This window comes from Eumetopias jubatus, unplaced genomic scaffold (genome assembly GCF_037043125.1).
Source record: "Eumetopias jubatus isolate StellerSeaLion01/CBP00866 unplaced genomic scaffold, mEumJub1_p1.0 scaffold_2, whole genome shotgun sequence".
NCBI classification, from domain to species: domain Eukaryota; kingdom Metazoa; phylum Chordata; class Mammalia; order Carnivora; family Otariidae; genus Eumetopias; species Eumetopias jubatus.
Genome location: NW_028274808.1, coordinates 147,573,248 through 147,592,174, shown reverse-complemented (window position 1 = coordinate 147,592,174; position 18,927 = coordinate 147,573,248). Strand labels below are relative to the sequence as shown.

The following is an 18,927-nucleotide window of genomic DNA, read 5'->3' as shown; positions in this document are numbered from 1 at the left end:
ACAGGAGTTCTAAATACAAAAATTTTATTGTTAATTTTTCTTTTAGTATTTAATAGTATTGATATGCTAGAAATCTATATTCTAGAAATGCTTCTTTTTGACCTTCTCCATTCTGGCTCTTTTTGGGGAAAATGGCTCAAATAAGGAAGTGACCATTTTTCTCAGTAAATATTAAATACCATCACCACGGATCTCTCTGTTTCAAATATCCTGTTCTTCCCTATCTCAACCTCTTCCTAGAGAAAGTTCTGGCTTTGCATGTTGATGCTACACACAGGGCCAGCTTAATGGATGTATGTTTACATTGGGTCCTGGACTCAGCATGACTTTCCACTTGGCTTAATGCTTACTGTCTTGAAGTTCCTGATATTTTTTTAATTTCATAACTTGTGCTTTAAAAATTAAGTCTATAGAATAATGGGGCATGGCATGAGCAGAGGAGATACACACAACATATGTGTCCATGGATTCTTGGCACCCCATTTGCATACATCATTTGTGATACCCTATAGATATCTTGGAACTCAAGAATTCCAGGGGACCACAATGTTCAGCAAACTCAAATGATAAGATAAGTGTGTGATGTCTACCACTAAGGAACCAGGGAGCACTGACAGTCCCAGGAAGCCATGTTTTCTGTTTGAAGCAGAGCTTGCTTAGAACACAGAAAGAAGGCAATAGCATTCTACTAGACATAATTATTGGATGACCTTATTATATCCTTTCATTCTCCCATTTCTTCTTTATAGTAGCCAATAGCTTCTGCTGAAAATAATGGCATAGAAGGACTTTTCAGTTCTTCTTCGCTTAAACTGAAGGTAGAGAGCAATGGTAAAATGTGCACATATCAACAAAGGAAATAAAAATTGTCAAGCTAGCCTTGTATGGTGTTTCCATTGATCTGGGAAGAGTCAAATTCATGCATGTGTGAGCTGGGAAATACAGTTGTAAAATTTTCATAATTCCACATACTTAAATGCTTTTATATTTACTTTTGAAATTAGTATTTTACAATACGAAGATGAATAATACAACTCTTGCTAGTAATTTAAAATTTTAATTTTTTCACTTAGGATGGCATTAATTAGCAAACAAAAATACCATGACAAGTCAAGAAAGACTGTAGAAGAAAGAAAAGTCATATTTTAATACTCTTAATCGCACATTTTTGTTGCTTTTTGAAATGAGTCCAACATTTTGCACTAGGCAACATAAATTATGTAGCTGGTTCTAATTACTCAAGCCTTTCTTCCTAAGCAAGCAGGGTAGGTGATCAACAGGTCAGGCCTTTAGTTAGGTCTATCACCTTTTATATTAGTACCCTATGTTACACTTTCTACTTGTTCCATATCCAATACTGTGTCCACGAGCCACATGTGCCTAGTGAGCTCTTGAAATGTGACTAGTCTAAACTGAAATGTGCTATAAATATAAAATATACACTAGATTTCAAAGCCTTAGTACAAAAAAGAAAGAATATAAAATATCTTAGGAATAATTTTTCTATTGACTACTTGTTGAAATAATACTTTGATATATTGGGTTAAATACCAAATTATTTAAATAATGAATTTCACATGTTTACTTTTGCTTTTTTAATGTGGCTACTAGAAAATTTAAGATCATATGATTGGCCCACATGATATTTTTATAGCATTGTTCTATAGCACACAACTTGACTCTTAACCAAACTTTTACCTCCACTGAGGATCTCCTATGTTTCTTTTTTTTTTTGCTTTAATCTCCTGTTTCTTACTTTCTAGTAATGAGGACCTATCCCTGCTTATTTAGTTCCCCTACACCCAACAACAACAAAAAACTCAGACTTTTAAAATTAGTTGTAATTTATATTACAAATAAATAAATAAAACAAGTATAAATAAATTATAAATTTTTCATTGGCAAATGGGCTAAGGGAAGAAGTTATAACAAGGTATATCAATGAAACTTGAAAGCAAATATGTGGATGGCATGAACCTTTTCACATATCATACTCTCAGAACATAAAATGGAAGCAAAAAGAAGAATATACAAAGCCACTTTCTTCATTTATAATTGGCTCCTGTAGCTGAAGTGTAAGGCCCAATAAAGGAAAAGAACTCAGGCCTGGAGGTAATGACAGACTTGCATAGGAGACCTAAGTTCAGGGTAGTATTAAAAATAAAATACTTCATTACGACCAATTTATCCCAAAGAAATCCTCCGTTGGTGGCAAGACTCCATAATTAAAGGACATCCAAAACAATTTTTAAAAATCAGTGCCTAGGGGGCACCTGGGTGGCTCAGTCATTTGAGCTTCTGACTCTTGATTTCGGCTCAGGTCATGATCTCGGGTCACGAGATCAAGCCCCACATAGGGCTCCATGCTGGGTGTGGAGCCTGCTTGAGATTCTCTCTCTCTCTCTGTCCCTCCCCACCTTGCCCCACAAAAAAATCAGTGCCCAAGACCAAAATTAACATGAAGCTGTTCTATGTAAGAGAATTAAACTAAATAAGAGAAATAAGCTTACTTTTAATTTCAACTGATTCAGGATCTAATTTAGGGGGTCCTACAGCATCTTGCAGCTTTTCAGGTAGAACACGTTGAAGAATTTTGTCAGTGGTTGCAGGATCCTCAGTAGAGCGAAATCTAAAAATCAGCAGCATATGAGCCAACACTCCATGTTCCTCTTGACTGTGGGCCAAAAAGATAAAAAGAAAAATATGGCTTTAAAAGATATAGTTTGGAATTAGATTTATGGTAATATCACAATCTATTTTTTTCTTGATCATCCATTTGAAACTCATACATAAAACAAATCCATGATGTAATTTAAAAGATCCAATTTGGGGCACCCGTGTGGCTCAGTCGGTTAAGCGTCTGCAGTCGGCTCAGGTCATGATCCCAGGGTCCTGGGATTGAGCCACACGTGGGACTTCCTGCTCAGCGGGAAGCCTGCTTCTCCCTCTCCCTCTGCCTGGTGCTCTGCCTGCTTGTGCTCTCTCTCTCTCTCTCTCTCTCTCTCTCAAATAAATAAATAAATAAATATTTTTTAAAAAGATGTAAAATTATTTTAAAAAATCAAAATAAAAGATCCAATTTATTTTCTTCTATATTCCTATTGTTTACCACATATAAAACTTCCAACTCAGCCTCCCTGCTAGTAAGCTAGTACACTCATGGTCTCCCTTAACATCAAAATATCTACTTATTAATATAAAAAGACACTCTATTGTCAACCATTTAATACTATCAAATATAACGTGTGGCCAATATGAAGTCAACTCTGGCTTTGGTTTTTCAGGCTTAATTCCCAGTGACTTAAATCCAATGATATCTCCTAAGCGACATCATGCTCTCCTAAACAACTTCTAATCCTAAGGATATTAGAAAGCTTAACCAAATCATCTTGACGTCATGTGATTATATTTTCAAGATAGAGCATTAATCAGCCTTAATGTGGTTAGAATGAATTATTTCTTGGCATCATCCTTGACTTCTCTTTCTCATTCTCAGTCAGCTACTCTATCCCCTTTTCTTCACGTACAATCAGTTCTCAGAGAATCTTACTTCTCACTATACAATGTATTGACTCCTTATATAAACTGTAAAAGGGAATATAAATTAGAGCCTTATTTTTAGAGGTCGGTTTTATCGGTTATACATTTGATGATCCATTCTCTCTGATACAGCACTCTCTTCAAATATACTCTTGCATGTGCAAAGAGATTTATACATATGTTTATCATAATTTTGTTTTTAAATCAGAAAAAATATGTAACAACTCAAGTGTCCATCAAAAGGGCATTGGCTAAAACAACCCTGACACATACTTGTAGTGAAATACTATACAACGAATTGTTGAGAAGATGTGTTATTTGTGGGAGTGGAATTGCTGGAGAGGGAGTTTTGTTTTCTATTCTATGGAATAGTATGTTATTTGAATTTTATATAATTTTGTATTACTTTTGTAATCTGAAAAAACAAACTGACTTTAATGAGATTATTGTTATATATCTCACCACCTTTCACTCACTCAGCAACCCTGTACAACAATTATTTATTTTGTCTTCTTTCTCTTAAACTATTCCTATACTGGCTGACTAATAGAAATAAAAACAAACAAAACCCTCTTTCTACCCCAGTTATTCAGTTTATCTCTCACCTTCTTATCACAGCAAACCTTCTTGAAAGGATAAATTACACTGCCTCATATTTACTTTCTTGCAGTCTGCTTCCTCCCCTGAATCTTTTCTCTACACTAAGTGACTTCCTTATTGACATAGCTAATGAATTCTTTCCAGTCATATTATTTGGTCTCTCAGGAGTATTTTTTCAATGCTAAAACTTTTTGTCTTTCATGTGAATGGTGCCTTTCTCATGATTTCTCTTTTTTCCTTTCCTTCCCTATATATTTCCTAGGCTCCTATTTTTTCCCCATCTCCTTAAGTATCATTTTCTTCAGGCTTTTTTCATCATTTTTTTCTTTGCATTATCCTTTTTCTCAGAAATTCCACTTACATCCACCTGTTCCAGTACTTTGAGTTGATAATGAACAAAAGCACATCTTCAACTCTGTTCCTTTTTCCTCCCCTGAGTAAGACCCATATTTCAGGCTCATGTAGTCCCCTAGTATCTCAGCTCAACATCTTTAAGACTGACTTCATCTTTCCTACAAACTTGCATTTCTTCCTATTGATTTCAGAAGAAATACTGTTGAGTAGGAAGATAACTAGGATGAAGACGTAAACAAACTGGAAAGTGATTTGGAAGGTAAAACTGGTAGAACTTAGTTATTCATAAAATGTGAGGGGCCCAGGAAACGGAAGAGTGTAGGATGATGTCCAAGTTTCCCATTACTGTGATTGGGTTTTACATGAGTTAGAGAATTTTCTGTGGAATTTCCATGTGGAGATGTGCATAGGCAGCTATATAGTTCTAGGAATCAGAAAGACAGTTTAGATTGGAAATAGAAATTTGGATTTCAATAACATATGAAGTCATGTAGGTGCATGAAATCCCCTTGAGAGATTGAAAATTTAAGGGTTGGAGAAGTAGATACAGATCCAAGAGAGAATAGTATTTCAAATGCCAGAGAATAGATGTCAGCTAAGTGATAGACTAAGAAGGAACTCTTGGGGTTTTTGTCATTGAAATAATACTGGAAACAGCTCTCATTCTATTTTTGAAAAATACAAATAATTTGTATTAAGACAATATATTATTTAAGATCCTCACATGGCTTAAAATGTTCTGCTCTGAACTTCTATTTATTGATGGTTGATTATTAGATCTGGAATTTTCTTAGGTAAATATTTGGAGCAGAAAGGGGTAGAGAAGAAAAAAGTAAAGAAAACTGATAAAGAGAAAAACCAAGAGGTTAAGACAAACCTCATCTACTACACTATTTTACATAGGGGACAATTGGCTATTAAACCAAGGGATATGACTTAGGTCCCTATTTATGCTAATTAGTTTCCAAAAACACAATTCGATAATATAGCCATCAATAATACCTCTGTCTCTTGAAATCAATCACCATGCAAATGCTTTCTTATAGATTTAGAGAATGAGTAAAGCAAATTATAACCCATCACTTAGAACAGTTGTCAAATGAATGTTGGTTTAATTGAGTTATATATCATTAACATTTCAAACAATATTTATTACTGACTAAGTTCACAAATTTAGTTTTAAATTATATTCAGAAGTCAGCATTTTAGATCTACATACCTGAACCTGATAATCTGAGACTTGACAAATTCTTCCCTCAATGGAGATTTACGAAAAGCATCTTTCACCTGTTCCAAAATTATTCAAAATGTCAGCAAGAATAATTTTCTGAAAGTCAATTTAAAGCTCTATGGAAAATTTAAAAACAAAACGAAGCAAAACAGAAAGCATTAACCAACATTTCACAATGCATTCAACTTGAAGAATCTAGAAGAATCTTTTCTGGTATTCTACTTAGTGATTTTAACTGAACTCTGCCTTAGGAGTTATAGTATCTGGGAGCCATGGTAGTGGAGCCAAGAATGACATCTGCTGTGTTACACTCAGAAAGATACTAAAAAGAATAAACACACTGTTTTTTTTAAAGGAAGAGTAAATATTCATACCCTGAGATACAGACTTCTACTGTAGGTAAACAAAGGAAATGAAATAATTCTGCCAACTGATGGTTGGGTCATAGATATGAGTGTGTCACAGAGTCACATCGTTCTTAAAACTGGTGAAAAAGTTGCCAAATATCCTGGCATAATCTGCACCCAGTTCAGAATTCAAAATGCTCTTAGAAAGGCCCATGTGAACTAGGCTATTTAGCTTACCTAATATGTTCTGTTAGGTTTACTTCAATAAGGTAGAAGAATGTATCTTGTGGAGATATTTCTTGCTACTATAATTAAGAATTCTAACCAACTTAAATTTTTAAGTTAGGAGCCAAGGTAAACATGTCAAGTATTTCTTGGTTTCAGTGTGTGAATATTGACCAACCACAGTTACGGCAAGCTAGTGATTGGCTGACAGAACAATGAACCTTTTTATTCTTTCACATCTTTTGGTGACTCCTCTGTCTTTGTTACCAAGGTCGGTTACTTCAATTATGAGACAGATCAGCAGAGTACAAGTGAGTACCCTACTGACCACATTCACTTGGATTTTTTTATTTAAGGGCTTATATTTATTTTTTTTAAAGATTTTATTTATTTATTTGACAGAGAGAGAGACACAGCGAGAGAGGGAACCACAAGCAGGGGGAGTGGGAGAGGGAGAAGCAGGCTTCCCGCTGAGCAGGGAGCCCGATGCGGGGCTCGATCCCAGGACCCTGGGATCATGACCTGAGCTGAAGGCAGACGCTTAATGATTGAGCCACCCAGGTGCCCCTAAGGGCTTATATTTAATCAAATAATTTCATAATTTTTATTAATTTTGAAGGTGTTAAAAAGTCCCATCTAGGGGCGCCTGGGTGGCTCAGTTGGTTAAGCGACGGCCTTCGGCTCGGGTCATGATCCCGGAGTCCCAAGATCGAGCCCCTCATCGGGCTCCCTGCTCAGCGGGGAGTCTGCTTCTCCCTCTGACCCTCCCCCCTCCCAGGCTCTCATTCTCTCTCTCAAATAAATAAATAAAATCTTAAAAAAAAAAAAGTCCCATCTATATTTCTTCATATGTAAATCGTTCTGGATGTTATAAAATTTATTTTAGTGAATGACATAAAAAACAAGGAAAGTTTTTGCATCTTTTCTTGACCATTTTAGTTCCATTTTCTTTCCTTTATTTTATTTATAGCTTTAGAAAAGAGCTTATTCAGATATTTCCCTGATTCAGTGTTTACAAGTACAAATTCAACCAGAATTTGACCTCCTCTTACCAAGGTATTAAAACCCTCAGCCTTCTAGTGTATCAGGTAGTTTCTAGGTTGGTAACTGCCATTATGTTCTTACTCAGGATATAAGAAATGGAAGACAATTTTGAAATTATCTAGTCTAATGCCTTAATTTTCACATAAGGAAATTTGTCCAGAATGAAAATTGGTAGTAGATGGTTCTAAAACTAGGCATCTCAACTTCTAGGTTAGGGTATTTTCCATCACATCATACCACTAACTACCTCACAGACTGTCAGGAAAAGTCCAAAAAGAAGTCCAGGCTATTGCTCTCTTGGCCTATACTGAAAATTTTTCCACTTTTTAAAAACATTTGATTCATCTCTGAGGATGAATGTTGAGGCCTTAAAAATAGAGATGAGTATCCATGTGTCTCCTATAGGTTTATGTACCCCAAACTAGTCCAAGGTCAGATATTTTTGAATATGAAAATACTATTCAAGTATGTGTCTGAATAGTTTTAATCTTGTAGTCTTTTGATCATGGTGTCTTCTATAGGACACAGCAGTCATATTCTGGGTCATCCTCACAGTCCCAGAATTTCTGGACTCTGCTGATCAAGACTGTAGCACTAACTATAGAAGAGTGAGTGGGAGGGACATGAAGGAAGGGCTAAAGCTCATTTGCTTCAGCCCTGCAAGGCATACCCTCCCAAGTCATGTATTGTCAGTTTTGTTTTACGTCTTTCTGACAGGGCTGCTTCCCATTTTTCAAAGATATGCAAGATCAGTTGAATGGATGTTATGGAAGCTAGGTACCAATAAATGAATATAAAGTGAAAGCAAATGTCCTAGAAATGGAGGGGAAAGTACTTACCATTGATTCAATTTTCTGGCTCATTTCTGTGAAATTTTTAGAACCCTCTCTTCCAAAGTCGCCATACAGTTTGTTACTTGTAAATGACAATGTGCTATAGTAATTGTAGGTCTTCCTTTGATCTGTGAAGAGAGAGGGGAAAAAAAACTCATCATCTTTTTGTCCGATGTATGTAAAGCATCATTATTTACATGTTTGCTGGTTGCTAGAAAGACTGAGACCAGAGAGAATGGCCCTACCCCAGGTCATCATCTCTATCATCTTGCCCTGAGCTTCATGGTTATCTCAGAATAAAAGACAACAACATTTATCATCGTTAAGATTTAGAGTATAAAAGCCATACGAAATGCTTGGTGTTCCTGTGGGCTAATTAGTTATCTGTTATCCATTCCTGAATTAGCCACGAGAGACAGCAAGTCACGCCATCTGAGCATACAAACAAGAATGGACTTGGAAGTTTCCCAAGAGTAAATGCACTTTTATATTCCAAAAGTAGATTTCTCCCAATTCAGTAAACTACGTATCAGTTTTGGCCACAAGCACTGTAGTGTAAGAAAAATTTATTTGGGGTAGAGAAGATGAAGGTAGGGATGAAAATGCTTGCGGTTTAGTTAGGGAGCTAGAGCTGCCATCTGGCATAACCTTCCAGGGACACTTATTTTCACCTGACTCCCTTGTCACTCCATTTATTTTCTCCCCCCAACCACAGGGTTTGTCTTGTCTTGCCATTCTATGCACTTTCTGCATCCAGTTTAAGCAGCCCACATTTTTGGCCCACTGAAAATTAATATAGCATTCGTCTACCCTTCTATATATGAAGCAAGCACGAACCCTAAGAAGATTCATTCATTCAACAAATATTAATGCTGCCTACCTTTTCTATGAAAGACTCTGTGTTGAGTATTAGGAATATTATGGTGATCAAGACAGTTGTGTGCGGTTATTGTAGGATAATGGAGTGTGTTTCACCCAACCTCGATTTCTCTCCTCTTCTTCTCTCCTGCTTCTCATTCTTTCCTTCTTCATTTGAACCCCAGAGGAAAAGGAAACTAACATTGGGCACCTGAGTCCCAAGCATATTCACGTATCTCATTTCATTTACCATAACTCCCACGGGAAGGCAGTATTGTCCACATTTAACAGATAAAGACTACAGTCTCAGAAATGTAAATTAAAAAAAAAAAACTACTGGTAAATTTCAGGGTGCCTGGGTGGCTCAGGTCATGATCCCAGGGTCCTGGGATTGAGCCCCGAATCGGGATCCCTCCTCCACAGGAAGCCTGCTTCTCCCTCTCCCACTCCCCCTGCTTGTGTTCCCTCTCTCACTGTGCCTCTCTCTGTCAAATAAATAAATAAAATCTTAAAAAAAAAAACTACTGGTAAATTTCAAAAGAACATCCCAGCTGTCCCAAGGATTTGGTTGGATTGACAAGGCTAAGGAACAGCCAGTGATGCAAAAAGAGATGGAGGGCAGCCTGAAAGGTTAGGACCTTCTGGGAATTAGCACCAAAGTGAGGGGCTAGGGAGGTTTTGCCTTTCTCGCATTTTCCTTACCTCCCTTTCACTGAATGGCCTTGACCTGAATGGCCAGAGTGACCTGAAATGCAGGCAGGTCCCTGGAAATATACATAATCTCAAGTAAGGTTTTTAATTTATTGAAATATTAGACATTGGGTCTAAATTGGGCCTAAGAATCTGCATTTCTATCAAACTCCCTTATGTGATACTGCAGGTGGTGGGACCTAACCTCTCATTGAAAAGTTAGTGTCTAGAGAGGAGAACTGACTCTTCTACATATTAGTCCTATTCTTTTTTAAATTATTAGATTGAGGGTGCTTCGGTGGCTCAGTCGGTTAAGCATCTGCTTTCTGCTCAGGTCATGATCCCAGGGTCCTGGAATTGAGCCCCCCATCGGGCTCCCTGCTTAGTAGGTAGTCTACTTCTGACTCTGCCCCTCCCTTCTGCTCATGCTCTCTCTCTGGCTCTCTCTCTCTCTCAAACAATTGAAATCTTTAAACAATTATTAAATTAATAAATTTGAAACTGCCATTTGTAGAAGTCAAAAACCAACAATTTTGTATGCTTCAACTAAATGAACAACTTGTCTGTAGTTAATATTTTACTTTACTCAATAGATTCAAACAGGTCACTAAGTGTCAAAACATATTTCCCAGTTGCCAGAATTATATGGCATGTGTACTTGTTGGAAAATATTATTGGGGAATATTAACAGAAAAGTAAGAAAAATAAGGATGAACATTAGTTTGCTGATAATTTTCTAAAAAGTTTGTGAATCTGTAACCTACAAGGATGTTGCTTATAATAGAGTCACCTTCTGTCATTCAATTCACAGAGGGACAGAAATGAGCCCCAAAGGTCCCTGAACACCAGCTGCACACACAATGCTGTGCCATCCTGGGCTTTATGCCAAAGTGAGTTACCTCCATCTTAATCTTTCTGTTTCTGTAACTATTTCGTTTAGTTTGGTTATTTAAGTATGCCAACTCCTAAAAGCTCATGTGCTATATCCACTCTGTCCTTTGTTTCTATATCCAAACAGAGGGCAGGTCACACATGTAAGACAGTAACCCATATCACAACAATCACTGTTTATTCAGGTGTGTTGTGTGGGCAGTGGAAGTTGGGTGTTCCATATTACTACACTGATCATTCAAACAATAGGACCCAGGAGCAGGTTACTGGAAAAATCTTGCCAGGTTTTCATTGTATGCATGGGAGCAGATGGCCTGGGAAGAGGCAAAGGGAGAAGCAGTAAGAAACATTTTCTCTCACTGAGGTAATGAGACCTCTAGCTATAGTAGGAATTCTTTATGATGCCAGACAAACCGAAGTATGCCCCCATGAAAATATCATAGGTATGATTCACTAATCTTTATCATTCAGTATTCAATAAATATTAATTATTTAATATGTGCCAAGATCCTGCTAAGTTCTGGGAATACAAAAATTAACAAAACAAAGTGCTAGGCATCTGTGGAGAAGAATAAGGATGCTTACAATATAATGAACTTGATATATTCATAACAGAACTGTAGAATTATAAAGTTATTTTAGCCATTCTTTTTTTTTCTTTTTAATTAAAAACATGCTCCAGACAAATAACCAAAATATAGATACTCCAAAACTTAAAGACTTGTGTGTGGTCAAACTCTACCAAAAAAAGTCTTTACTTTATATATTTTTTTCTTTAAACTGCCCAGGAATGATCTACCTTGCTTTAGAAATTGAGATGGGATTTGAGATTGGAATTGAGATTATGTCTGTCAGTGGAGGAAGACCACCAATTTACAGATCACCATGTCTCTTTACAGGAAAGCAACTTGTGCGAATTCCCAATTAAATTAGAATCAAGAAATTAGCTTCTTTGGTTACAGTGTCTTGAACATCAAAGCATTAGCTAGTCACTAAGGGAGATATTAAGCCAATAGGTCATAGTGGAGTCGACTGATTATAAGTTGAGGCAGAGTAGAGGGAAACTTTAGAAGGGTTGTTATACCCTGGAAGAACAGTCCTAAAGTACCCTGGGGATCTTTTTACCACTCTAAAATAACAGAGCAGACTCATGGTTCATCTGACTGCGAGATACCTGATTACCAGAGTGAACCTCTTTATAATCAACCTTCTCTGCATATCCTATCCTCTTTAATCACGTGTAATACATCCCAAGATGAGATTAAAAATAACAGAAATAGGCACTTACTAAACAATATATAACTATGAGCATTTTCCAGGTTACTAGTACAGAATAGAGTCAGCTTCTCTATGATCCTTGATTATGTAATTAATTTTTGGGCTCTCAAGATGTCAGTAAGTTGGAATAATTTTAAATCAAGGTGATTGCTCTACGTCCTCAAACAACTTAACACGTTCGACTTTAGCTCTCCTATGATCTTCCCCTGTTTAATATTTGATTATCATTTATTAATGAATATAAAAACTAGCATGCTATTCCCAGCAGGAAGCATTGCTACATCAAAGATAAAAGAAAGACTCCTCCTTGCCTTGGGAGGATTAAGTGAGAGAGACAAGGCAGGTAAAGATTTCTTTGTACCAGCTATGCAAATGAGTTGCAGTCATGAATGAATAAGCCTGAGGCAAATCAAAACCAGAGTGCACACGAGGAAATATGCTGGGCTAAGTCACATGATGCCAGGGCAGCCCATACTTACTGTATCTCACATAATGAACAGTAAGTCCAATGCACACTGCCAGGACAATCAGGGAGATAAAGGTGATGAGGCCAATAACCCAGGGCTCCAAACAAACTCTCTTCCTGTTCTTCACCACAGCAGGCCTGAGAAAGAAAGCAAATAAATGGCTTATATCACAGGGTGCACCACACCCACTCCTTAGGTAAAGCAGATATTTGTGGGGAATTCAGGACCCTCAGGTGGTAGAGTACTGTTTTGGTTTAGAACACATCCTGGCTGCTGAAGCTAATCCTGGCTCTGGTTGCCTGACCTTAGGCAAGTCATTTGACATCTCTCTGCTTGTTTCCTCATCCATAAAGTGAAGATGATAATGATAGTACCTATCTCATAGGATTGTAATAAGGATTAAATGAATTACTATATATATAAATTGCCTACAACAGTGCCTGGCATGTAGAAGGTACTTAGGAAGTGTTAGCTATGATTTACTGAGCTGGCTATGTCCAAAATACTGAGTTAGGCACAATTGGAGCTATGTAAATGTTTAAAGCCTGATTTTACCACTAAAATCTAAAATCTTAAATGCCTATGAGCTATGTTACAGCTTGATCCATACTGTTCCAGATAGAATTTCTATTTCTACTCGATTTTTCTGATTTATTTCCAAACAAATTTTGACGATACATATAAGAGATAAACAGAATTCCCTTCTAGAGAACCTGAGTGCTTGCACTCTAAACTTCAGTAACACTACAGGAAATCCCTTCTGCATAAGATTCTCTCAATGTCTCCCATTTATTCTGCCTTCAAAAACATGTTACTGAAAAATATTGGTCAGTCGGGTTTTTGTTTAATTAGTACAGTTGCTGTTTCCCTGTGTTATAATAGTTGCTAAGCAAACTCCACAACTAGAGAAAATAAAATAAGTCAGAGTTGGCTAAGGAGTTTGAAAATGAAGCTGTTATTTTAAATTTCTTGAGGTATTTATCATGCTGGTAGAATCGCTGGCAAGTATGCTGATCTCCAGAGTGCTGTCTGGTATGTGAGGACGGCAAGTGTGGCACGATGCTGGAGGAGCACAGGGAGTTCAATCACAGTAAGGAGGATTCTGAATCCAGCTCTTCCCTTAGCAACTTGGACAAATCATTTAAACTCTGGGCTAAGTTCTTCATCTGTCAATAAGGGGCAGGATAGCCATTCAGTCTAAAGCACGTGGTTGATTGTGGGATCCTGAATGAGATCATGAATGGGAAAACTTCTTGCAAAATGCAGTTATTTTTGCAACAAATAATATGTGCTTACAGGAATCAAGGGGACTCTGTTTCCAGTTATGTAGGACCAAGATGTGATATCATCTTGGGACCTATCACATCATAACCTGGCTCTGCCTCGGTGTTTTCTTCTGTTAGAACATTGTCACAGAAGTCAATACTGTCATCATTGCTACATGACTCTGCCCATCCTGAAGGCACTGAGATATAGTGAAAGCCTCTAGAGACTCTACTAGGTCTTCTCCCTTGTTCCTGTGATTTTCCTATGGGACTATAGCCAAGGACACTTCATCTTCCTCTCCCCAATCTCTTCAATGTCCCTTGAGTGATATGCCAAACACCTGATCCTACAATGGCAATTACTGCAAGATAAAAAGATTGCTCCATGAGAAGGTTGTTAATTTTTTATGTGCAAATGTGCCTAAGAAACCTAAAAATTGATCCCTGTTCCTTCATCTCTGAATGTGTGCTATTCACCTGTTGCAGAAGAAAGGACATGTGTATAGCAGACGTAAGCAAAACTTTGGGGGAAATATGGGGAGGGAAGGGCTTTCAGCTAATGTCAAAACATGCCAGATGAAGAATATGAATTTGTAATTGTAGCAAATGTGCTATAATTATCGAAAATATATGATCACTTTGTAGAGTTGTGAAATATGGCAGAAGTTCTAATTGTTCTGTAACTCTTAATCAAGACAGAAAAGTAAAACAATGCAGCCATTAAATTGAGGGGGTAAATCTAGAAGTAGTAACATGGAAATAGTCAATGATATATTTTAGGGAAAAAATGTTGCAGAAAAATATGCATTTTTTTAAAATAACTTTTAAAGATTTTATTTATTTATTTGAGAAAGAGGGAGCAAGCACGAGTGAGGGTAGGGGCAGCGGGAGAAGCAGACTCCCCACTGAGCAGGGAGCCCAACACGGGGCTCGATCTCAGAACCCTGAGACCATGACCTGAGCCGAAGGCAGATGCTTAACTGACTGAGCTGCCCGGGTACCCCCATCAAAAACACTTTGAATAAATAATTAGGAGAGTCTGATTCTGAGTCCTGCCACCAACTTATTTATTGTATAATCTTGTACCAGTAGATTCAATTCTCTCTTTTTTTCTCCATGTCAAAACCAGAGATAATAATTTCAGACCGCACCTAACATGATGAGCTATGTAGAGATAAAAAGAGTAAAGATTTTTGGTACTTTGAGTTCACAAGCAGAAAATCATCAGCAAGGACTATTATTATTATCGTCATTATTTTAATTATTAATAATAATGGTAATGACCACATTACTGAGATGTTTGTCATTTGAAACATTATTTCTTCCCTTCCTAGTCTGTATGGCATTGCTTTGCAAACTGATTCACCCTGCTTCTTAATTACTTTTTTTGTTGCTCTCTCAGCAAGAAATTAAATACTGAATTACTCCAAATTACATGTGGTAGAAGTGTGCTCAAAAAATAGGTAAAATGGAAGAATAAATCCATTTTACATATCAATAGAAAATTATGTAATTAACCTCTCCTGTACATAAATCTTTGTCATTATTGTGGCCTTTTGAACCTTATCTGAACCTTTCCAGGTAAAATCACCTTCAGACAGACTGGATAAATTCTAATAGCTTCAGTGGTGTCAAATTTCTTTCTTTCTATGATTTTTCCTTTCAATTTGAGGAGATGTCTGATTAGATGATGAATATAGCAGTTAAAATATGGGTACATTTTTATAAGCCTAAAATTGCCAGAAGACAAGTAATATGTCCAGAGTTGTATTATCATTATCACTTCTTAATGTGTCATTTTAAGAATAGTACTAAAAAGGAAAAGCAGCATCAGCAACAAAAAGGCAAGGGCAAGAAAAAGATACTAATGCAAATAAACCTCATGGCAAGCACTGGAGACTAAGTCAGGGCTCACAGTACTTCAGAGGAAAGTTTATCAGAACAAACCCCACAGTACACCACCATTGTAGACTGATTACCGGTGGATCTCAAACTCTTTGCTCATTCTCTGTAATGGTAAGCAGCAATGATATTCTTAGTCTACATGTTTCACCAGCCCAGTCCAGCTGAGATGTTTTAAATAAATATATGCACAGTATCTATAAAGCTGGGGGTTCCAAAGCATTATTATCAACTACTTAAACCAGAGGTCAGCAAACTCTTCCGTAAAGTTCCAGATAGAAACTATTTTAGGCTTTCTGGGTCACATATTCTCTGTTGCAACTACTTAGCTGGGCCCTTGTAGCCATAAAGCAGCCATAGAAAATACACAAATGCTCATGGCTGTGTTCCAATAAAACTTTATTTCTGTGCACTGAAATTTGAATTTCATATAATTTTCACATGAATAGTTTTCTTCTTTTGATTTGTTTCCAACCACAAAAGTATAAAACCATTCTTAGCTGAAGCACTGTACAAAAACAGGTGGTGGGCCATAGTTTACTGATGGTTGACTTAGGAAATAGCCTACAAGTCATTGCTATTTGTGTTGGGAACTATAAGAATCTTTTCACTTTCTAGTCTCATCTGCATGGCAAATTTAATGTAGTCTGTCTCCAATCCCATTGCCACTGACTTTATTCTGGAATTCTCACTAAAATGCATCCTGTAGCTTAATAACAGGTTTTTCTTCTGCCCTCTCAATCTCTGAATTATTCTCCATTCCAGTAAGCTGTCTTTCTAGAAGTGATGTAGCCAATGGCTGAGACTACTAGAAACCCAAGTTGGCCTTAGTTAGTCTGGCATTCCTCTTTGCCCCATGAACTTTCAGGCTCTTTGTCTTCGCTTCTGCTTGCCTCCTATGTGGAGAAACAGAATTTATGCTTTGCTTGCATCTTAAAAGCTTATCTGTATTTAAGAGCCTGTTCGAAAAGTCCTCTCCACTTCAGTTAGTTCTACCCTGAGCATCACATTGAAGTACATATTTTGAGCTCCTTAAGGATAGGGACTGCGCCTTATCTCTATATTCTCCGATTACATGCTTAAGATAGGTTCACAGAAGGAATTGAATTGAAGTTGACTAAACCAGATTAAACTGACCATTTGTCAATACTATATTATGGGTTTCTGTCTCTCTCAAAGCACTTCTGGTTTGTCTTAGTCTTAGAAAAGAACTTGGCATATTACATACAAAGAAAAACAGGTCAGACATTGTGGAGAATAACTACTATTTAAGTAAAGCCTGATTTCCATAAAACACTTTATATAATGATCAAGATTTGTGATTAATATTTCTATATCACCTGGGTTTAAAATACATGATTTTCCAACTGTAATTTGATCTATCCACTGTAAAGTCTTATTATAGGATAGAAAATGACATATGCAAATGAGGGGACATTAACTTCAGGAAACACATTATTTGGGGCTATTGAATGTCTGTATGTTACAATATCAAAACAAAAGCATAAAAAAAGATACCACAATGAAGTAAAAACCTAGTATCTTATGACATTGCTAAGCCCCTAAATCAGTGCTTAGGATTTCAAGTATCAGTTAGTAAGTATTTATTCAACTTTTATTATGTTTTTGGCACCAGCTTATTTCTTTAGCTTATTGAGTTGTGCCTGCTTGTCCTATCCACACAAATACTTCCAGTGCTTTCTTTTCTGTGGAAGATTTATACCAGCAGGCATTGGAGAGATCTTTAATCTTTCTTATACCTTGTCGAGTAAGACTATAAAAATATACAGGGTGGAACTAAAGTTTGTATATGTGTGCATGGATGGTATATTTTCATTGCTTTTTCTTAAAAAAAAAGAATTATAAACTACTTCTTCTAAAATTGCAAAGAACTTATTTCTGTCTTGTTAACTGTTGCACAAACATATCCATAAAGTACCTAATAATATCAGCCAGGCCCTTGGACTGAATTATGTGTGCATTCTCAAGAATGATAACTATGAATAGTTCTTACAGAGAAGTTACAATTACAACAAGGTGGGAGTCTAATTACCAGAAAAGAGTTTCCATTTTCTCTTTACAGCACTAAGATAAATGGTGAGAAGTTCATTGTTTTTATTATAAATGTTTTAGTTTATATTCCACCTTGTTCTAGATTAGCTTAAGGTAACTTATAAGGATATATATATAGATAGATAGATAGATGTAGATATGCAGAGTAATATACATATATAAATATATATGAATAATACTAAGACAACATTAATTCCCATCTAGACATTTCCTTAAGTCAGGCCACAAAATTTGTAGCTTTCCAGCAGCCAACTCAAAAACAAAAATAAAAAAACAAAGCAAACAAGCAAACCCTGTTCAGATACCCTTTTCATGGCAACCATAGGATAAACACTGAGCAATTATTTATTAACAATACAATTCTTTTCCTCATAAAAAATTACTATGTAATGTAATGACATATTCTCCACAATATTCCTAGCATTGAAACAAAAATTAGTTTTATAATACTCTTAGTGTTTCCTTCAATATTGGCAAATGTTATAAATTACTATTTAGTAAAAGCAGTTTGATGGTGTGGGGGAAGGGAGCAGTATGAATCATTCATACCAAGCTCTTTGATAATTTTTTTAAATGTCTGACAACACTTCCTTAACTATTACTGAAATGGCTCTGTAATGGGATTCACACATTATAAAGTATCTAAAGATTACTGAAATTGTAGGCATAAAAACATAGTATTATTTAGTACAGTAGTAAGTACTGTACTTAATACAGTAGTAAGTTTTTAATAAACATTGTGAATAAGCATTGTGACAGAAAACCCCACCACTCATTAACTGTTAACTTAAGCAAAACCATAGCTTAACCATTCCTATATTTAACCAACCATAACATTCGTGATAATATCTTTCCTCCCACCTACTTTAAAAGGAAGTTGTGAAGATAACATATGCGATCATCAGACTTTGTTAAATACATGTATTATATTACTGGCAAGTATTAGTGGCAACTCAGCAGTGAGGAATGTCTCTGATCTCCACTGTGTGGTGACCAAGGTATTTATTAAGTTCCCAGCCAGATTTGGTGCAGCACAGGAAACTACAAACCGAGATTCAGGTTGACACTTTGACCCTAGAAATGTGTAATCACAGGTAGATGTGGTACAACAAAATTTAAAGATATTATAAGTAATTAGGTATGGGTTTATAGACTTATAAATTGAGCTATTTTCATCTTTAATCTACTAATATATTTGCTTTCTTTTCCTCAAACTCTTTCTACTTCAAGATAATAAATTGCCATGATCTGAGTAAAGAACTTTAAAAGCAACAGTTTCCCACAGAAATGTTGGCAAGGGATGACATTGCAGCTAGTCATAGGGAATTG

The 18,927-nt window shown here is 36.4% G+C and overlaps 1 protein-coding gene across 1 annotated transcript in view; it reads right to left on the bottom strand.

Moving 5' to 3' along the window:
* Nucleotides 1-18,927, bottom strand: part of LOC114206698 (transmembrane protease serine 11E-like) — a 65,080-nt gene that overhangs the window by 17,260 nt on the left and 28,893 nt on the right. The window contains exons 2-5 of the mRNA XM_028100573.1: nucleotides 12,371-12,495; nucleotides 8,181-8,302; nucleotides 5,714-5,781; nucleotides 2,511-2,674 (exon numbers count right to left, since the gene is read on the bottom strand). Coding sequence (XP_027956374.1) covers nucleotides 2,511-2,674; nucleotides 5,714-5,781; nucleotides 8,181-8,302; nucleotides 12,371-12,495 — 479 coding nt within the window. The remainder of the gene's footprint in view (nucleotides 1-2,510; nucleotides 2,675-5,713; nucleotides 5,782-8,180; nucleotides 8,303-12,370; nucleotides 12,496-18,927) is intronic.